The sequence below is a fragment of the Curcuma longa genome, chromosome 8 (genome assembly GCF_044706935.1).
Source record: "Curcuma longa cultivar G26 ecotype Majalengka, Jawa Barat chromosome 8, ITB_CL_G26_1.1, whole genome shotgun sequence".
NCBI lineage: Eukaryota > Viridiplantae > Streptophyta > Magnoliopsida > Zingiberales > Zingiberaceae > Curcuma > Curcuma longa.
The window spans coordinates 6,323,271-6,344,765 of NC_133868.1; the positions used below are offsets into that span (position 1 = coordinate 6,323,271).

The following is a 21,495-nucleotide window of genomic DNA, read 5'->3' on the forward strand; positions in this document are numbered from 1 at the left end:
GAGAAAAAAATAGAGGTGTAGTGAAATGGTGATGATTTTGCAGAAGTTAGCTTTTTCCATCCCTTGATGGTCGCCGTTCTTTTATTGCTCTTATTGTGTAATGGTGCTCATCGAGATTCTTCTTCTGCAACGGTCGACTATTATTGCCCACATTTGTAGACCCCTTTAATCACAAATTATTACAATGGTATGGCATATGGTGTTCTAATACCTTCAAAAATTTCTCTTATATGCCTCACCCCCTGGATTGCCACCGTTGGGGCCAGAACCCTTAATTATAACTTCTCGACTTACACCTGTCTCGAGAACAACATAAAATACACCGACCTCATTGCCACGCGGCCCTACGCAGCTGCTTGCACAAGGCGGCCTTGATCGGCCATTCCCTACGCAACCGCTTACACAAGGTGGCACGGCTGACTGCTCGCACAAGGTGGCCCTATGCAACCACTCGCGTTGTTTATTTTTTCCTTCGATGGTTTCCGTCTTGCTTTCTGCGGTGATTGGTTACTCATCCCTTGATTTTATTTTCCTTTCTCTTCCTTAGCTTCTATAAGGATTCCTTTCCTTTTTCAATCCACACCTCGGAGTAAACAGAGCAATAAAGATCATGGCATAAAGATATCATCAAAAGAAAAATAATTTTCCTAAAAAAATCCAAAAAAGTATAGAAATAGTAAATTTAATGGATATATTGATGTTGAATAAGTTTGTTGCCAGACCCGCTGGATCTATTGATTCGACTAAGATGAACCAGATCATCTCATAAGTTTGTTGCCAGCCCTCAGACACCCACGACAATCTACAGCTCCCCATCGATGTTAGCCTCGACCTTTCCTGAACTAACTTCATGGAGTGTATTCAACCTCAAGCATCAGTTAGGGATAATGTTCAGCCTCGACCAAAACAAAAGTACAAGTGTTATTCCATAGTTGACAGATGATCAAGAATAAAAGACGAGGATCCAACTATGAACAAGATTTCAGTGCGACGTTTAATTGAGTGCACCCACAAAGCGGTAGTGGTGTCCTATGGTTTCTGTTTCACAAAATCTGACTGCTCCAGTGGCAGAGCAGTGAAGCTGTCAGCAGGTTCATCGGCTCTGCTATTGTTGTTCATGACCTGGAGAAAGAAAGCCAAGAATGTTATTGTTAGAAGAAACTAGGAAGGAGTGCCATGGGCGAAGCCAAGCTAGCTAGTGCAACGATCAGCTGACAGCTTGTGAGGAGAGACTTTTTCTTTGGAATAAAGTTGATTTGAAAGTCTGTGGAGTGGTCAACACAAAAAAGATACAGATTCACATTATAATAAATTGACATAATATATAAATCGAAAAGGCAAGCAAATAAGACATTCATATCAATATATAACTATTCATAATCCAGAACTAAACAAGTGTAAAACCATGTAAGCTGAATTTAATTGAATAACCATTTCATTAAAGTAGCTATTAGGAAAGAGGTCAATTTACATCTTTGTACTCAAACAAATAAAATTCCCTACGTGAGTCGATCTGCATAACACATCAACTAACTGGAAGGATTCAAACATTGATTATCTTGTTTTGAGATAAACCATCAAAATTTAATCTGACGAACACTTTTATTTAAAATTATTTAGATATTGAAACTAGACTGTATAGCTAACAAGGAAATAGGGATTTAGACATTTCTGCCCAGATTTTTCTATTTGGATAACAACTCATGCTCTGAAAAATCAAATGATAGAATAATAAACTTAAACTAATAGGTTATATAATGAAAATAGAAAGTACAGTATTTACATTGAGATTAGATCTATAACTAATTTTGACTGATTTATCCAAAATGGACTTTTAAGCCTAAGTGGATCAGAACTTGGACCAGATGAATTATACCAGTCCTATTCTGAAAAGATTGAAAATCATCCCTTATGAAGGCCACATACAAATTTTTGTGAAGTCAGAAGCTGTAGAGGATTGATATTGGAAGATAAGAACCAAGGTGTTCAACAACATGAATCTGGACTGGAACAACCTGGTAAAACAAACCAGTGGATCTATCATTAGTAGGATTATTTTAAGAAATGATAAACAAAGATCATTAGAGTTCAAATATAAGAATACACAGACTGCAGAATGACAATCAAACTCACTCCCTTTCCAAGGAACATCAATATACAATCCATAAAGTCCAAGAGTGATTTACTTAGTGATATACAGTGAGAAAGTACTGATAATCACTACATGCAATTTTCTCTAGCTGGGATGAATAAAATTGAACTTCTTTTAATAACAACCAATGTAACCTACATATCCTCAAGAAATTTTTGAAAATGAAATGAATGACACGTACCCTTCTTATGAGAAGCAAGCACAAAGCCTCTTGTTCTTACAGCCAAAATGAGAGTGATTCATCATACAGATGTATCCTTGAGCACAACATAATTGCCTGATTTGGACCCAAAAAGTTAAGCTGGAGCATTAGTTGACCTATCAAGCTTATGGACTTGAACTTATTCCAGTCAAAATGGGAGTGGAGCGGAGTGGAGCAAATAAATAAAGGCCACAAAAGTGACAAATGCCATCAGGATGGTCATACTTCATCAATTAGACTAGCAAAGCCCAGTCATTTCTGTAGCATATCCATCTTATAGATTCTGAGAGAAGTGAGTTAGTAAGGAACACCAAAAGGGTGCATTAGATTGAAAGCAGAATCATTGATCAGAAGCAATGAAATGTACAGAAAAACATATTATCTCTGAATGAACCACCAGATCATTGACTGTCATCCTCACTTCTTCAGATTTGGATTAGAGCATAAAATGGAAATCAGCCCAGATATGTACATAAAGAAAAGGAATGTGGAATGCCAGTTTGAATCACACTGTTGTAACATCTTCAGTTGAGAATTAAACCAATAGACATTGTGAAAGATACTAGCTGTGTTTGCTCAAAAGGCGTTCACAAAGACCATGAAGTATATTTTCTGCATGATGTACCAAATAGCATTCTGGTCCATAGCATATGCTCGCTAGATATCTACCATAAATGAAGCAATGAAGAGCTAGCTGAAATAAGCACGTGTTTTGGTCTTTGATCAATCTATGCCCAAGATATCTATCTTCAACACATTCTTTCTCAGTGAAGTCAGGTAACTCTCTATGATTAGCTAAACACTGAGGATTTAACACTTTAGACCCGAGCCAATTAAAATTTACTGGGTTGTCAATATTTTTCAAGTTTGTTAAATCTTGAGTAAGGAAAGGCCAAGTTTTGAATAAGATTTGTGAAACCGATCCGAGAAACCTCATTGATGCATCCCTGCACTTATCCAATGAAAATTCCATCATGCCGTTCGGATAGTGACGTATAACCAAGTCAATCTCTGACTTGCAAAGTTTTTTATCTAAAGACCATTCTGGAACTCTAAGAAGCACAAGGATAGATTCAGCTGCATTTATAAGGAAATGTGCAGTGACTGCTATTAGGGATGGTTCAGACAAGAACAAGTGATGGACAGCTCCAGCAAGCAGCAAAGTGTATGACACGGCAGCTCTGTCCGCCTTGAGGCACTCAGTATTATTGCTTTCATCCATAGAGACAGCAAGAAGATCAAACACCCGTGCACGATATGCAGAAGCAAGTGTGATGTAGCCGTTGAGTGAAAGATGATGAAGGGGATGTAATTTGAATTTCTCTCCAGATTGAGACTCTTGGTCCACAGAGCTTCTGTAAAGCATGCTTTCAAGCTTCTTACAGCAAGCTTCAGGATTCTCATGTAATCTGTACTCATCCATAGCTTGGTCGAATAAATCAGCAAGCTCTTCACAATTGGGATACGTGCCATTGCTATAGTTGTTAAAGCTCAATTCCCTAGCATCACACTAATCTGAAGTCAATCTTATGTGTTTATATTTCAATAAATTATAGGTGTTGAATTAGATATTCAGCAACAGTTGCCAAGTAGTTCATGTTTATAAATTAAGGTTCACAGATATGAGAAAATCTAGTATTTGTGTGAGAAAATATATAAATTTGATCCAAGCATGCTTCTAATAGCCACAATGCCGACAAGTAACATGAATCCATTTATTCTGACCACGTTTAACTAACTTATACTATTGCTTGTTTATCAAGTGGTATTATATTTAGGGACTAGCTTCTCTTGAAGATTAACAAATGGCATTTCTGGATATTTTCAAACATGCTGATCGCTCTCATAAATAATCTAGAACAAGTTTTAGTAAACTGTTCCAAGTAATTGCAATTCAATTTGTCCCTCTTAACATCTCTTTAAAAGTTTGATCAATGATCATGATGTCACAAATCAAAGCTCATCCAACACCAAAATTAAAATCTTATATTGTGCAAGTTAAATGGGCGCAAATGTGGGTCTGTTGTGGTTGAAGTTTCATCGTTATCACCATGATTTCAAATTTAGGTATGGTATATGTAAGTTATTCTTTCTACAACCAGAAGAACACATGCTTAAAGCTTCTATTATTAAGTTCCTCTATGAGGAGCATCAATAGTATAACCAAGAGGAACAGGTCTAATCCCAGGAAAGATGGATATAGTACCCAAAAAGTAAAATCAAACAAGGAAACATAAGTTTGAAATCAGAAATGATTTTGCACTTATGACCTCACAGGAAAAAGTGGCTAGATTTTCTAAAACTTCCTGCCTAGTCATCCAGAATATCAGAAAATAAAGAACTCATCTTAGGAGTGTCGGAAGTCTGTAGTGGCTAAAAATGAGAGAAGAATTAACAATTGCAGAGAAAACCTACATCCAAAGTGCCATCAATGTTAAGGTCATTCTTATAATTTATTAATCTAGGCTGTAGCATGCATCAAGGTATACACCATTTTGAGAGCGAACCTTATAGTCTTGTCAAGAAGGAAAAGTGGCGGTGCCCCTTATGAAAGGGTGCAAAAGCAATCTTGCCCAGTTGGTTCCTTATAGGTATCTAGATAGTAGTCTTGCAAAGGGTAGGAGGCACTGGAACCTTATGAAGAGGAATGGTCACTGTCCATATCATAGTGCACTAGAGTTACTACACAACTAGGCACTCTAAAGCTAATGAATTTGCTCCTGCTTGTGAAACACTAAATAAATTTAACATTTCAGATAAAATTTTCAAAAATTTTAAGACTCCAAATATTATAGAATCAGATACCAAGCTCAAGAGTGGCCCACTCAATAGCCTCATAACTGATGAAGTTAAATTAACATTTACTGAAGAATTCTGCCAAGAGAAAGAGAAAGAACTAGTATTGTATTTCTTAAATTCTTGATATTTAATATGTACATGAGGATCATTGCTATTTATACACTTTTTCCCTACTTATTTATGGAATGAAATACAATCAAATCAAATCAAATTTGCCCATAATATCTAATCAAAACAATCTAAATTAAACTATTTATATTTACAATATATTCTACAACACCCCCCCCCCCCCCCCCCAAGTTGGGATGTACATATTGTACATGCCGAACTTGTCACATAGTTCTTTGAAATTGATCCTTGGGAAAGCTTTTGTAAGTATGTCTGCGATTTGATATCATGAAGGAATATACGAGAGTTCCACAGATCCCTTCGCCATGTTTTCTAAAATGAAGTATTTGTCAGGTGAACAGGAATCTTTGCAACGTTGATGGTTGCTAAATTGTCGCATTGTAGATTGACAACTTTAACTGTGATTATTCCGAGTTCTTTTAGGATTCTGCGAATCCATATTCCTTCACAAAATCTAAGTGCAAGAGCTCTAAAATCCACTTCAGCAATGCTTCTTGCAACCACAGACTGCTTTTTACTTCTCCATGTTACCAAATTACCCCAGACATATGTACATTAGTCCGAGGTCGATCGTCTATTTGTAAAATCCCCAGTCCAATCTGCATCTGAATATACATGTATACCTTGATCTTTATTCTTTCGACATAGTAACCCTTTGCTAGGGTATTCTTGAGGTATCTCAAGATTCTATAGACAACATTCATGTGTTCTTTTGTAGGACTATTCATAAATTGACTTATCACACAGACGGGAAATCCGATATCAGGCTGTGTGTGGGATAGATAGATGAGGCGTCCTACAAGTCATTGATATCTCCCTCTGTCTACTAGTGCATGATCCTTTCCAAAGCCAATTTTGTTGGAAACATCCATCGGAGTATCGACAGGCTTGCACCCAAACATGCTTATTTCTTTAGTAGGTCCAACGTGTATTCCTATTATGATAGGAATATTTTGTATTTAGATCGAGCCAGTTCCATGCAAGGAAGAATTTTGGATTCCCGAGATCTTTTATATCAAATTTTGTCAATGGCATGAGTCAAGGGGGAGGTTGCCCTCATAACTCCTCCTTTTGTCAATTATACTCATCATGTTAAATTCTTTTTTATATTTGACAAAGGGGGAGAAATCATGTGTATTATGACATTTGTCTCATATGACATTCACGTGGTAGTATTAAAATCGCGCGTATTATGATTTTTGTATCGTATATCATATATGACATTAATGTGGTAGGATTGAAATCACGCGTATTATGATGTTTGTATCGTATATCATATAAGACATTCATGTAGTAGGTGAAAATTTAGAATTCTCTTAAAATTACATGAATGATTTCTTATCTTATTGTCAAAAGAGAGTCTAAACATAAATGGTTTGTCAAGCATCAAAATGAGGAGATTGTTCATGCAATCATACCCAAAGTTTAAAATATCGAGCCGTGCCGAGGTTTTGGTTCCGGAACAATACAGTTTCGGTACTGTATCGTACCATGCCGGTATAGTTTTGATATGTTTAAAATATAAAATATATTAATTAAAATAAAATTTTAATGTAAATATTTAAAAATAAAAATAAAATATTTTTAAAAAATAATATGATAATTTTATGGATTTTAATAAGGCCTATTTAAATTATCCCCAACTATAACTAGGAATTGATTATTAAAATCTTAATTAAATCCTAAGTTTAAAAAATCCAAAAAAAAACGCTCGCGATGCGCCCTGTCGTGCGTGGCCCACGCGCGGAGGCGTCGTCAAGCCCGAGCGACGCCCGATGGCGTCGCCGGCCCGAGCGACGCCTCCGGTGGCGTCGTCGCGCTCGGGCGACGCCTCCGAAGCCGTCTTCCGGCCGGAACAACTATGTTGGTGCTGTGCTAGTGCCGGTCCATCGGTGGAACGAAAAATTTCATCGGTATCGCGCGATACGGCTCGAAATTTCAAACTCTGATCATGCCCAAGAAATATAATTTTGATGTTTGATAACATTTAAATTAAGACTAATGAAATGAGATCTCACTTGTGTGTCATGTGTGTGGGGAAAAGTCCTCGTAGGTTGGAGACTGGATGCAAGACAAGGAAAGTCCAAGAAGGTCGAAGATCGGATTCTTGGCAAGAGAAAATCCGTGCAAATCGGAAGACCGGATGCAAGGTATGAAAAGTCCAAAAAGGTCAAGACCGGATTCTTGATAAAAAGAAAAAATCCAAGCAAATCGCAGATCGAATGTAAGGTGAATGAAGATCCGGAGACAAGGAAGCTCCAAGCACGAAAGTTCAAAGAACAGGAGGTTCATCTAGCATCAAATACTTAGGAACGAGGATAGAGAAGTTTAGGTGAATTCAACTCTTAGAAGGGTTTAGAAGAGAATCAATCAATTGATACTTTGGAAAACAAAAGAAAGGGTTTGGATCGAAGTATCAGTCGATTGATGACATCAATTGACTGATATCAATCGGGAATTGAACTGAAGCAAGTCGAATGTGATTGCTCGATTCAACTGATGAATCAATCAATTAATGGTGGAAATCAATCGATTGATGTTGATCAGAAATTGAACAGAAGCTCGATTCGGTTGTTCAATTCGACTGATAACATCAATCGATTGATAGTAGACATCAATCGACTGATGTCGATCAGAAATCGAACAGAAGCAAATCGAATTCAACTATTAGATTCAACTAATAGCATCAATCAATTGATAGTTGTATCAATCTATTGATGTCGATCAGAAATCGAATAGAAGCAGGTCGATCCGATTGTGGGATTCGACTAATTTCTATCAGTCGATTAATGATTATTATCAATCAACTGATGTTCAAATTATCGACAAAATTAGACAGATTTCAGAAGATTTAAAAGTCGTTGGACAACGGCATGGACCATTGTTAAAGATCATATTAATCGACTGATGTATGAAATAAAGCTTGCAGCTCAGTTCAAGTTAAGCCTTGATATAAAAGCAAAGAAGGGACAATTTGAAAAAACGAACTCCCATCTCAAGCCAATGTTTTTGTACTAACTTCTTGCTGAGAAGATCTTGAGCTCAACCTCCTTCATTGGTGCATACATTTGAAGAAGAAGAAATCAACTCACTCGAGTAACTCATTGTAGCTTCTTACTTCATTTTACTGATGTATTCTGTAATCTTGTTGCAAGAAGATTTCTCTGCCTTTGGATTTGGTTCAAGAAAGAAAAGGTTTAGTGAAGGTAGATCACTAAGAGAAGGCCCTTGAATTAGTCGCATTAAGATGCGGATACCAAGAAAAACTATCTGCGTTAGCATTGTGCGTGTGTCATGCTTATTTCGCTTCAAAGTTTCCGCTGCCAAATCTCAACGACGAAGCGATTTAAGCTATTCAACCCCCCCTTCTAGCTCGCAAGGTCCTAACATGAGCTACCTCGAGAAGATGCCTATTGTTGTTTTCCGCAATCCCATTTTGTTGGGGCAGGAACTGAGGTGGATGATGCCTTTTGAGGATAGAAAAACACCAAGATTTAAGGCAAAGTATTCCTTGGAATTGTCGGTTTTAAGTGTTTGAATAGATGTCTGAAACTAAGTTTGAATCATAGTATGTAACTGTTCAAATTTGTAATTCACTGCAAATTTATCTTTCATTAGAAACGACCAAGTCAAGCGAGTATGATCATCAACAAATGAAACGGACCAATGATTTTTTGTAACAGTTTTAATACAGGATAATCCCCAAACATCACTATGAATAAGTGAAAAGGGTTTAAATGGTTTGTAACTTAAGCTTGGCAAGGATACTTGTGTTTAGTGAGTTGACAAACTTCACTGAAAAGAACTGACATTTTCATTAAAAAATAAGTTTGGAAACAATTTTGTAAGATAAGTAAAATTTAGATGACCAAGACGATAGTGTCATAACATGATTTCGACATATTTATTGTTGCAAGAGGTAGAGTGATAGCTAGCTAAATTTTCGCAGTGAGGCGAAGTCCCGTGAAAAACGTAGAATCCGGAGCATGATTTAGCATTGCCAATCGTCTTCCCTATTTTTGTATCCTGAAATTCACATGGCTTAGAAGAAAATTTAGCAAGACACTTTAAATCATGAGTCGACTTTCCTATGGACAAAAAACTACAGTCTAATATAGAAACATGAAGGACTGTTTTCAATTATATTTTTAGCATTATTGTTACAGAACCAACACTGGCGATTTTTGCAACATACCCATTTGCAACACGAACAGTGGAATTGTCTCGACATGGAACATAATTATGGAGGGATATATCGCCCGTCAAGTGATGTGATGCACTCGAGTTAATAATCCATTGTCCAAGAGACTTATTTATATTTAAGGTATTAGGGGACATACCTTTATTGTGGATTGAATAACCAGTGGGCTTCAGATGGGTTGAGACAACAATGAGCCTTTTAAGGCCTCAGTGGGCAAAAATTTCAGATTGAGACTGATTTTCAATGGGCCTGTGATGGGAAAAAAACCGAGCCTGATTCTCAACCTTCTCATGTCTCTCGCTACTTGGTATGTCATGCAACATCTTCATCAGCAAGTCAATCTATTCAGTGCTGAAGGAGTTGGCTGCCGATGGCTAATTGTAGGCAACGTGAGCTTGCGCGTGGCGCTCTGACTTGGGCTTCCAGTCGTGTGGCTTCTCGTGAATCACCCAACCTTTATCATTGGTGTGCCCAGGTTTGTGATAATGGTCGCACCAAGGACGACCATGCCACAGTTGGTTGTCTCCATCATTTTGTCGAGGCTTGTGACTGTCATCGTTGAGTTGAGGCTTGAATCGATGAGTCGCAAGTGCTGAAGCTTCAACGGCAGTAGTCGGTCCGAGCATAATCTTCTGTCAGCTTTCCTCACAACGGACTTCAGCAAACACCTCACGCACGCTCAACAATGGCTTGAGGCTGAGAATGCATGAGCGTACATTGTTCAATGAGGAGTTTAACTCGAACCGAAACTTAAAGGTCCTCCTCTGCTCATTGATTTTCCGATGGAGTTTGGCATCGATTTTACAAGCCCATTGGTGAATATCAAAGATGTCAACTTGCTGCCAATGATAAGAAAGGATGTTGAAATACTGTGTAACAGATAGTTCACCTTGTTTAAGGTCGTGAAGATTCAATTCGACCTCGAACAATTCCTAGTGTATTGTCCGAATGTATGTTTCCTTCACAGCTTCCCATATATCCTTTGCAGATTGGTGAAGAAGAAAGTTTTCCCTGATTTCGTTGGTCATCAAATTTATCAACCAAGACATCACCATGTGATTCTCAGCATTCCAGATTTTGTATTTCGCGTCTTCGAGAGAAGGCGCGACAGAGGTGCTGATGAGGAAATCCTTTTCCCCTTTATCGCAGATATATATCCTTACGGACTGCGACCATTGGAGATAATTCAGACCGTTGAGTTTGTGACCAGTGATATATGAGCCTTCAACTCCGACTAGAGCATTAGGAGTTTGCATGACTTTCGATTTTTTTGTTGCAGCTAATGGGCAAGAACAAGACTGTGATCACCGAGAGTTTGCTACACTTTGAAGAAAGAGATGCTGATGGGTTATTGTGCCAGAAGTAGCCTTTGTGGCATAATAGATTCAATGGCAGATTACTACTCTGATACCATGAAGAATTCTATCGAGAAAAAGAGAAAAAATTGGTATTGTATTTCTCAAATTCTTGATATTTAATATGTACATGAGGATCATTGTTATTTAAGCACTTCTTCCCTACTTATTTATGGAATGAACAAACAATAAAATAAAATAAAATCAAATCTGCCCATAATATCTAATCAAATAAATCTAAATCAAACTATCCATATTTACAATATATTCTACAACACTTACAAGGCACAAAAAAAAGAATGAAAAGGATAGAGAAATCTGGAGATTAAAGAACCTAAATTCAGTTCTTGCAGCCGAAAAAATAATTAGGTAAAGATGTAAAGATGATGAAGGGACAAAAACAAAAACTCAGTTAAAATTTAAAAAGAAGCTGAAAGGTAATAGAAGTATAAATATACAAGCAATGCACAATCCACAACGAAAGTATAGAATTAAAGTTGCCATGAACTTGTGACGATTTAGAAAAAAGATTACAAGTACAGGAACTAATGGAGTTCTTCATGCCAGACTATAATGAGGTAGTCACAGAGTTTCTGTTCCTGAACTCCATGATTGATCAAATAATAAATTCATCTAATGTAATGGTGGATATATGAGCTAACTTTTTTTGGTCTCATGTAAGTAACAAGAGAAAAGCAAAATGAAAGTTCAATATCCTTGCAAAAGTTCAGTTTCTTACATTCAGAACAAAATCCATATACATCTCTGATGCTACCCTACATCGCCCACAACAGCAAACAAATCTATATTTTTCCAGTAAGTCAGCATGTCTCCTAACCTAGAAACAAAATGGTCAGCTTTTTGGTCTGAGATGCAAAATTACATTGAGAAAGGTACACAACTGTACGAGTAAGAAAAAATTTAGAAAAAAAAGAAGAAAATTCAGTTCAAATGTTGGCCTCAATCATGCATTTGCACAGTTTCATGTAAAAAGGAACAAATATAGTAGAATAATAGTTTGACAAGTAATTCAAATTCAAGGGCATTTAGTGTAGTTTTTGAGATAATATTTGCTCCATCAGTATAATTTTTTATTAGATAGAAAATAGATTATTTCATAGCACAAATTAGAATAACGTGTAGATAAAGTTCCATTATACATACTGAAAAGAGCATTAATGTTTTCAGGTTCCCTAACTGTTTATGACAAAAATATATCAACTTCAAAACATTTACTATCAATTTGAAAAGAAGATACCATTATAAGAGCTGTGGTGAATTCTGTAAGGATGCAGGGAGCTTAAATTAAAGATGCCTTGCAGTGTATGTTAATGTGAAAATAAGAGTGTACAATGGATGTACTAAAGGTGAACCTTGATGAGGAACTTAATAAAAATAGATGTCAACCTGGCCAAACCTGTTTCAAGCAAATGAGGAGCGCAAAACAATAATTAGAATATCCTTGAAATTGGATTATAGATACAACAATTATTTTTTCCATTATACTTCAATGACAGATTAGCATCAAACAACAATAAAGAAGTGTCATATTAGAACCTTTTATCATTTCTTACAAGTACCAGCACCAATCAATGTTCTAAATGGCAGCCGCCTAGGTGCTACCTAGGCGGGAGGCGGGCATCAACCGCCCACCTTAACCACACCACATTTGCCTTAGGCCGTCAAAGATGAGGCAAGGCTAGTGAGACGGTCAAAGTCAACAAAATTTTAAAAATCCAAGATATATTAATACACTTTCTCTCTCTTTCAAAACATAAATAATTCCACCAACCCACCAAGTCACTCACAACCCACTTCTTTGCGCCTGGAACCGTCCCCACCGCCACCGTTGCCGCCACCGAGCCAGGTTCAAGACTTACTTAGAGAATGGTGGCGGAGGCCTCGGGAGCGGATGAAGTGCTACAACCAAGGAGACGAGCAAGGAGCATCCCCATTAGAGAACTTGATGAGGATTTAGATACATTGGAGGAGGAGAATGCAAAAGATGTTGATTTTGAATACGATGATGAGAGGATTATGGATGTAGTTGATGGTGCATGTGTAGATGATTTAGAAGATTAGTTATGTTTAATCTAGTTGTTGTTGGCTTATTACCATGTTGGATTGAAATTTTGAATTTTAAACTTAGATTTTTGGTAAAAGTAATGATATTACTTTTTTAATATTAATATGGTGATGATCATTATTAATTATCTTGTTAGTTGTATTTATATAGTTATTTGTACCTTATATATATTATTTTGTAGTGCATGAAGCTTATTTATGCATAAACATCATTTAATTACATATATTACATAAAGAATGATGACTATTTATAATATTATATATAAAAATAATAAAAAAATTCAACCGCCTAAGCGGCTAAGGTAGTAGGCGGTCATTGACCACCCAGCCACCGCCTACCACCATTTACAACACTAGCACCAATATACATTCTCTTTTAGGAAAATAGATTGACACTAATAAACAATAAAGTAGAATCAAGTTAGAACCTTCTATCGTTTCTAGCCAACAAGTACGAGCACTTAATACCTTCGGTTCCAGCAAGTCAATATAAGTGATGCAAACCTCCTCATCCTTCTGTATTAGCTTTATGCTCCTGACTATTACTCTCGGCCCAATATTAGAAAATCCTGAATAATGTGTACTGTCAAAATTAATCAAATAAATTTCATATTTTATGCAAAATAAAAACCAACAAATTCACCGCGGGCCAATCCGTTTTCACCAGAAATCCATGCATTGAACTGCAACCAACATAAAACCCATCAAAACCTCACCACACAGTACAAACATGCAATAAGTCCAAATCATCTAAGAAATTCATCTTCTTTTTTTTTATTGGAGAGTGTCCTACTTACCGATTCCGTTACAAGTCCAGCTGCAGCAGGCGATACGAGAAACGATTCCAGCTCATATGTTCCGCATCCACCGGAAATCTGAGCCAACTCGAATCTGTAGCAGGCGTTGGGCATGCAACTGTGGTTGAACCAAGAGAAGCCCGGACCATAGACGCCGACCCCTAGTGCGCCGACCTCGTTAACGTACACCTCCACAGCGTTAGTTATCACAGCCCAGAGCACCTCCTCTGTCGTGACAGCCTCCTGACCGCCGATCACCTGAGATCGATCACGATCCCTCGCGACCGACATCAGCTTGGCTCCCTCCGTAATCCTCTCCGCCAGCTCCCCTCCTTCTGCCAGTACCTTATCGAGATCGCTGGCGAGCAATCCAGCAACCCGGCGCGGGTTCCCGGGGAGGGAAGGGGATGGGAGGGGCCCCATGGACTCCAAGAAGTGGAGGAGGCGGAGGGCGGCACGAAGATCGGAGGTGTCGCCTTCATGGTGGAGGCGTAGGAAATGGCACTCACCGCTGGAATAGTGGGCGGGCAAGTCTGCTGCGTAGCAGGCGGCGCCACAATAGTGGGTGACACCCCGACAGCCGGCGCAGGGGAGGGGGGATTCAAGGGGCCTAAAACAACCAGCGCAGTGGGAGGAGAAGAAACGGCTGTGGAGGGCAGCGGCGAGCGGCGGGAGGGGTGGGATCAGGTCCTTCGCCAACCCTAGTTCCTTCCGCGCTTGCATCTCCATTGCCGATGTTATCAGAGCTCCGCTGTGCCGTTTATTGATACGATGCGGCCCTCGAAACGGCATGTGACGCCAGATCTGGTTCCATTATAAATGCTCCGTCATCCAACGGGCATTTGCCACTCACGGAACACGTGACTTGAAGTAGCAGAGCCACCAACCATTTGATGCCACGTCACCAGTAGATATGCTGCTCTCTCTCCATCTCGTCGCCCGGTGGCCTCCTGCCGCTGCTGTCTGCTCCCCTCGAATCCGCCGACGCATCTCAATCACCGGCCCGAGGACGTTGGCATCTGCCGCACGCGGAAGAACGGAGCGCGTCTCCTCCTCGTCTTCTTTCGATCCGGAAGCCTTTGAAGCAGAGAGGGTTCTCCTCGACGCGGAGGCACGGGCTTCAATGGCCGCCGTTGCGGCCGCTGTATCCGAGGAGGGTGCCAGCGAAGAAGACCTCAAGGCATGGAAGTGGAAGATCCGGAAGAGGGTGTGGGATCTCTTAGAGGCAGAGAACATCGCGCGAAACCCTCGCCCCGTCCACCACCGAATCCCTAATTTCGACGGCGCGGCTCTAGCCGCTGACCGGGTATTTCCGCAACCTGTTTTAATGAACTTATGCCTGTTTTCCACCACCGAATCCCTAAACTGCATAGTTAGGGTTCAAACATATCGTAAGTTGTGTTTGTTCGTAGAATGCTCTATAGACTCCTTCAGCAGGTAGGAGGAATTTTCTGAATGTACCATCATTTATTTTATTCCAATCAGATGTAGAACCACAGTGAAAAGTGTCTCAGGACTTCACTGTCCAATTTATCAAACAGAGTGGATAGTTAGGCTAAATGAAGTTCAACCTGAAGACTACAAATTGACACTTGAAGAATAGATAGATGTTCATCGGCCTGTCATCGCCACTGGTAAAGGACACACTGGGTCAATCTAAGCACTTGAGAAAAACAACCTTTGGTAAGTGCCCTAGAATCAATTTTCATGCCAACCTTGTAGCGGAGTGGAAGTGTGGAATAATGGCCTTCTATAGTAGATTAATGCCAGAACACTTTAGCCTCTCTGGTTCAGAATCTGATAAATGATTGTAAAGAGTAATGTGGTTTCTGACTAGCTGTTTTAATGAACTTATGCCTGCTTTTTTTTTCTGTCATGAATTATCATTGTCAGTTGCTACATACAACATAATACCCTTGAAAAGTGGAAACATAAATTGTACTAATTTTTATCAATTCCATATTGGTATATGAGAGTGGTTCAAAATGTTGCTCTACAAAATTTGCTTATTTTCATTTCAAGTCTTCTAAATTTTACACACAGCAGTTGGGCACGTCACATTGCACCTTTTGGCCAGTTTCTAGTGCTTCTATCCCTTGGTCTTCTTTGTCCAGTTCAAATTTATAAGTGTTGTTAATTACATACAATTAATGATGTTTCTGAATTATTTAAATATTTATGGAATTAAGTTAGGTGAGTTGGATGTATTTGAGAAGGCTGGATGTGTGAAGGTCAACCCTGATTCACCTCAGAAACAAGTCCGCTTCTTGACACTAACAGGTTACCTGATTTTAATTATCTTCATTTTGTGCTATGGTTTTACTAGGTAAATTTTGTTTTTCTGCAAACAGTGGACTGTACAATACCAACACACGGATTGCAATTCTTTGTTTTAAAAAAAATGGGCTCCTTTTTTGCTTCTGTATTAACATTTGAACAAGTAGTGTCTATTCATAATTTTAAAAAATTGTCTAAGGTTTCTTTCCTTGACTAAATCAGAATATGACAAATTGACCTGTTCCAACTATTTGAGGTGGCATTATCTGTGTCTACCAGATACTATTTTGAGGTATATGAATTCTCCTTTGACTCCGCTTCTTACAGGAGCCTTGTTCATGGGGGCATCCTTTTTCTTTCTTGAAAACCCTCCCTCAATTCCTCATTAAGTTCCATTATTCAGATCCTTGATAAAGACTGCCATAGAAATATCGCTCTACACTTATAGTCCTGCATGAGAATAAGAAAAATATAAATAGATGCCTCCACCAGAAGAGTTTGCTCATATAGGGAACAAATGATGGATGCTTCTTTAGGTGAATTTAAAACCTTTTAAAAATTTCTTGCCTTACAAAATCCGTCTCTCTTGAATACGACAAAGGTCAAAGGATTTGCTAATATTATACTCTTATTGTTTTGCACTTCATTTACGCAACAAACTTCATGGGCTAATTGATCATTTGCAGAAGCTTTACTTGTTTAGGACAATGTTCTTACAGATACTTCTTACAAGTAGGATTTCAAATATTAGATTCTTCTTGGGTTGGACATTACAATAAGGAACCTTTCATGTTTATCTTATTTTTCCCATCTGTAATATTTTCTGTAGTTTTAGGTGGTGAAGAGTTATTGGAGGCGTGCATACTTTATTACATCTACCTAGTTTAAAGTACCAAATCCTTTTATTGGTTCCTCCATGAAAAACTTTACAGAAGAGCTACCTGTTCTCGCATAAGGTTGCAACGTGGTGTATGCAGGTGGGAAGCAATTGTTGACTCCTCAACCACGACTGAGGACTGGTTTTTTCTCTGTGCTAGAATCTCAGGCACTACCTTCTGGGTCAATTTTGGAAGCATGTACTTCTGTAGGAGCTGCAAAACATGGCCGTCCAATTGGCTTGGATGAAAAAATAAAAGTTGATTTGATAGTTATTGGTTCAGTTGCAGTCGATCCAAGAACTGGAGCACGATTGGGGAAGGGTGAGGTAAGTTTTCAGTCTTCTTGTTGCAATCAGTCTCCTTTTGCCAATTTATGCTCATTTAATATTGCCACCAGGATGTATATATATTTTCACTGCTATAATCTCTGTCATCTGGCCTGCAGGGCTTTGCAGAACTTGAGTATGGAATGCTGCGATACATGGGAGCTATTGATGACAATACGATGATAGTAACATCCAGGTATATACTATACCTCAAGTTCTCCCAATTGTTTTATGATTTGTCACTTCTTTAATCCTTTTACCCACATTAGCAATCACTAAACCTTATACATATGTTCCCAGTTCATGATAAGCAATTGGTGAATGATATCCCAGTGGGCAAGCTCTTGGTTCATGATGTGCCGGTTGACATCATCTGCACCCCAACTCAGGTCATCTACACCAACACAAAAATACCAAAGCCACAAGGTAGTACCATAGTTGAATTCCTCCATTTCACTTCCCTAATCAAGTTTCGATGTGATTCTAAAAAGTGACTGCACATATAAGGAATCTATTGGGAAAAGTTATCTCCAGAAAAGTTGGGTCAAATTCGAATTCTTCAAGAGCTGAAGAAACGCATAGAGCGAGAGACTGGGCAGCTGCTACCTACCGGGCCTTCCGAAAAGCTTCCTCCGATAGCTGCCCGCAATCGCAGACGCAGACGGTAGTTTCATGTGAGACACTCTCTTTTCTAACTCCCTGGTTTTGCGCACATCACACTGAGCTTATAGTTTCTGCTATCGTAATGTGTCATTTTGGCCACCATTGAAATGAGTATAGATAGAATAGGTTATAGTTATTTATGCTGATGAATTAAGTTCTTTATTTAAAGTGATCAGTTTTCGTTTAAAACAATGTAATTGTTGTTCAAAGTAAAGACTGTGTTTTATGATATAGCTATTACTGGTAAATATATATCATTTTGATATTCTATTTAAAGTGCTGAAATGAGTGAGTAGAATAGTGTAATTGGAATAAAGGAACAAAAGATAGTTTAAAATACAAAAGTAATGGTAATAAAGGATTTTCCTTGTCACTGTAGTTTGCCCTTCAAAAAAAAATTTTATATTTATTCAGGAGGATCCTTCGTGTTAGCAGCAAACAAGCACACAATTCTGCCATAACAGCAGCAAATCTGAAATATTTTGTAAGTACTTTCCTAGCGAATTGGCGTCTTAATTTTTTTTAAATTATATTTTCTAAGTTTTAAATTAATCAAGTGTATTATATCAACTACAAAAATTTTTGAACTTGAAATTTAACTATTATAAATTTCATCTAATAATTAATTATAGATCTCTGAACATTTTAATTTAATATATTATAGATTACACGATTCAATTCAAAAGTTATGATTTCTCAAAATATAAAATTTAACATTAATGTTGTAATAGATACGATTTCAAATCCCGTTCAAACTCAAAAAACGTTGTTTAAATTTTTTTTCAAAAACATCAAACAATTTTAATCTTAAAAAAAATCATATTATTGTAGGTACTATAACTATATAACTATGTAACAGTTACGATTTTATAACTACTACAAATACACTCAATTTAAGCGGAAGACATAATACTAAAAAACAGATGTATCATTTTATATTGAAGTGAAATATTCTTTTGATAAAAAAATAAACACAGGACACTCCTCTTCTACAAAAAAAAAAAGATGGAATCCGTCACTCCAACGACTCACACGATCGGCCCTACGATCATTTATGAAAAGGTAAATCAAAAAATTACAATTGGTCACATCGGAAAAGGATATTATCCTCTTCTGTAAATCTGCTCCGTTGTAACCAACTCAACTATACAACATAGAACACTCCTCAATATAGTAAAAAAGGTTTGTCTTCTTCACTTTTGTCCAATATTTTCCCTATGCCACTCAAAGTTTTTAAAAAATAATGAATATAAATACATATACGAAACATTAGAAGTGCAACTTATTTGACATAAATTTAGTCAAAAAAAATATTTAGCTGCTATTATTTGAAATAGCATTTCATATCCAATAGATTGCTAATTGAGCAATTTTCAATTACACTTTTTAGTGAATTAAATTTTAAAATGCGGTACGTTTTTTTAAAGTTAAGTGTGCCCTTTATTATGATTTTAATAAATGCTTTTAAATAAGCTCTATGCACCAACTGCTATGAAAGGAATAGCTATTGTCCTCTTTTTTATATATAATAAATAGCTATAAACATTCTTATGTTTCATTATCAAAACAAACTTGGGCTACCATTTCCATGGCAAAAAATTCCACAGAAAACAAGGCTTTTGTTCCTTAGATGATAAAATTCCATCTCAAATAATATGTCAAAGTAAGTATACTAATATCTTTGGTAAAAAATGGAATCTGTCATCCCAGCGGTTCCACACGATTGGTTCTACGACTATCTGTGAAAAGATAAATCGAGAAATTACAATTGATCACGACAGAAGAGAATATTGCTCGACTTCGTCGAGATTCGAACCCTTATCCTCTTCTGTAAGTTTGTTCTGTCGTAACCAACTCAACTATACCCCAAGAACCAGAGTATACTAATATCACTCACTCACAGATACAGTATCCTTGAAGTTGTGGATTTTGCTCTAAACCTTACTTAGCTTAATAGCAAATGGTCGACATTAAATTGCCGAAGTTGACATTAGTCGAACATCTCAAAAATAGTGTTGAAAATTCAAACAAGTTGGCCTTGTCAACTGTCAATCTTTCAATGTTCTAACAAGTTATCTTCATCTGAATGTGAATGATTTATTAGGCTGCTCAAAGATATTTTTGTGAAAGTGGTATCTTTTTTTTAGAAGAGCGAAAGAACACAAAGCAGTTGTATTCGAGGGAAGACCGAAGACTTTGCACAAACAGAAAGGAAGCGAGCATACCTGCGACAACGCGGGGCGCGGAGTCGCCTTGCTAGTCAAACTTGCCAGCTCCTTTAACGTTTCTTTCAAGCCATCGAGGCCCATCAAACCCTCGTCTTGACCCCAATTCGAGTCCGCTGCAGCGGCCATGGAGTCGGCTCTCCAGGCGCTGATCGCCATTGCAGCCAGTTTCCTCGTCGTCTCCCTCCTCGGCGTGGTCCTCGTCGTCCTCTGCAGTCGCCGCTCCAAGTTCCGCCGTTCCGGTCCCCTAATCGACACCGACGTCGAGGACTCGCTGGCCCTCGGCTCGCTTGGCCGTCCCGGCGCCTTGTCCATTTCCTACGCCGACGGCGAGAGCAGCGCCTCGTACGACCCGTCCCTGGACCAGATCTCCATGTCGGAGCTGATCGCGGCCACCGGGAACTTCGCGAAGGACGGCATCATCGGCGACGGCAGCTTCGGGTTCGTCTACAAGGCGCGGCTCTCGTCGGGCGCCGTGGTCGCGGTGAAGCGGCTCTCCGCGGACGCCGCGCACGGCGTGCGCGAGTTCAAGGCGGAGATGGATACCCTAGGGCCGATCCGCCACCCGAACCTGGTGCGCATGCTAGGGTTTTGCGTCGCCGGCCGCGACCGCCTGCTGATCTACGAGTACGTCGCGCACGGCAGCCTGGACGAGTGGCTGCACGAGACGGACGCCGACGGGCATCCCCGGCGGCTGCCTTGGCCGACGCGGCTGGGGATCGTGCGCGGAGTCGCAGCGGGGCTGGCCTTCCTCCACGAGGGATGCCGCCCCGCGGTGATCCACCGCGACATCAAGGCCAGCAACGTTCTCCTGGACGAGGGCTTTGGGGCGCGCATCACCGACTTCGGACTGGCGCGGCTGGTGGAGGCCCCCCGTACGCACGTGTCGACGCAGGTGGCGGGGACGGTGGGGTACATGGCCCCGGAGTACTGGGAGGGGGCGACGGTGGCCACGGTGAAGGGGGACGTGTACAGCTTCGGGACGCTGATGCTGGAGGTGGCGACGGGGCGGCGTCCGAACCTGGGTGTGCGACAGGAGGGGGGCGCCAGAGGGAAGGAGATGCTGCTGGTGAACTGGGTGCGGGGTATGGTAGAGCAGGGCCGGATCCCGGAGATTCTAGACGGCGAGATGGGGAGCGAAGGGGTCGTGGAGAGCGAGGTGAGGGCATACTTGGAAGTGGCCTTCCACTGCACCGAAGAGAGATCCAGAAACAGGCCCGGCATGGGAGAAGTTGTAGCTGCCTTAAACCTTCTCTAAACTTTTATCAAAAACAAAAACAAATGAGAGAAAAAAATAATTAAAAATCACATTTTGTAAATTGCCCATTCTCAATTATGAACTTGCAGCATGATCTTCACTAATATCCACTTTTTCAAGTTCAGACATGTTTTACAGTGTATGCTTC

The 21,495-nt window shown here is 39.3% G+C and overlaps 3 protein-coding genes across 4 annotated transcripts; 2 read left to right on the top strand and 1 right to left on the bottom strand.

Moving 5' to 3' along the window:
• Positions 1 to 714: 714 nt before the first annotated feature.
• Positions 715 to 14,485, bottom strand: LOC141833336 (protein SET DOMAIN GROUP 41). 2 transcript variants are annotated; one of them, XM_074720753.1, is made up of 6 exons: positions 13,721 to 14,485; positions 13,567 to 13,606; positions 13,392 to 13,492; positions 11,578 to 11,676; positions 2,334 to 3,864; positions 715 to 1,122 (listed from the first exon to the last, which is right to left on the bottom strand). In XM_074720753.1, exons 1-5 carry the CDS (start codon positions 14,447 to 14,449, stop codon positions 2,917 to 2,919), a joined length of 1,917 nt encoding a protein of 638 aa, XP_074576854.1. In that variant the 5' UTR covers positions 14,450 to 14,485; the 3' UTR covers positions 715 to 1,122; positions 2,334 to 2,916. The 2 variants fall into 2 exon arrangements, with proteins under 2 accessions (XP_074576854.1, XP_074576855.1); XM_074720754.1 differs by lacking the exon at positions 715 to 1,122 and adding an exon at positions 1,681 to 2,015.
• A 114-nt stretch (positions 14,486 to 14,599) lies between these two features.
• On the top strand, positions 14,600 to 18,078 carry LOC141833339 (5-formyltetrahydrofolate cyclo-ligase-like protein COG0212). Its single transcript, XM_074720758.1, has 6 exons — positions 14,600 to 15,026; positions 15,910 to 16,000; positions 16,975 to 17,201; positions 17,321 to 17,393; positions 17,499 to 17,627; positions 17,709 to 18,078. The coding sequence occupies exons 1-6, from the start codon at positions 14,634 to 14,636 to the stop codon at positions 17,867 to 17,869; spliced, it is 1,074 nt and encodes a 357-aa protein (XP_074576859.1). The 5' UTR covers positions 14,600 to 14,633; the 3' UTR covers positions 17,870 to 18,078.
• Positions 18,079 to 20,057: 1,979 nt separating this feature from the next.
• Positions 20,058 to 21,451, top strand: LOC141833338 (phytosulfokine receptor 1-like). The gene has a single exon (XM_074720756.1). It carries the CDS (start codon positions 20,217 to 20,219, stop codon positions 21,345 to 21,347), a length of 1,131 nt encoding a protein of 376 aa, XP_074576857.1. The 5' UTR covers positions 20,058 to 20,216; the 3' UTR covers positions 21,348 to 21,451.
• The last annotated feature ends 44 nt before the right edge of the window (positions 21,452 to 21,495 follow it).

What these genes read in the sequence shown, in the direction of transcription:
- LOC141833336 (XM_074720753.1), bottom strand. Translation starts at nt 14,449, where the DNA reads ATGGAGATGCAAGCGCGGAAGGAACTAGGGTTGGCGAAGGACCTGATC. An exon ending in CTGGACTTGTAACGGAATCG is followed by an intron (nt 13,607 to 13,720) that starts GTAAGTAGGACA and finishes TGTTGGTTGCAG; the next exon opens with TTCAATGCATGGATTTCTGG. An exon ending in ATATGGATTTTGTTCTGAAT is followed by an intron (nt 3,865 to 11,577) that starts GTAAGAAACTGA and finishes ACTTCAGATTAG; the next exon opens with TGTGATGCTAGGGAATTGAG.
- LOC141833339 (XM_074720758.1), top strand. Translation starts at nt 14,634, where the DNA reads ATGCTGCTCTCTCTCCATCTCGTCGCCCGGTGGCCTCCTGCCGCTGCT. An exon ending in CGGCTCTAGCCGCTGACCGG is followed by an intron (nt 15,027 to 15,909) that starts GTATTTCCGCAA and finishes TATGGAATTAAG; the next exon opens with TTAGGTGAGTTGGATGTATT. An exon ending in CACGATTGGGGAAGGGTGAG is followed by an intron (nt 17,202 to 17,320) that starts GTAAGTTTTCAG and finishes TCTGGCCTGCAG; the next exon opens with GGCTTTGCAGAACTTGAGTA.
- LOC141833338 (XM_074720756.1), top strand. Translation starts at nt 20,217, where the DNA reads ATGGAGTCGGCTCTCCAGGCGCTGATCGCCATTGCAGCCAGTTTCCTC.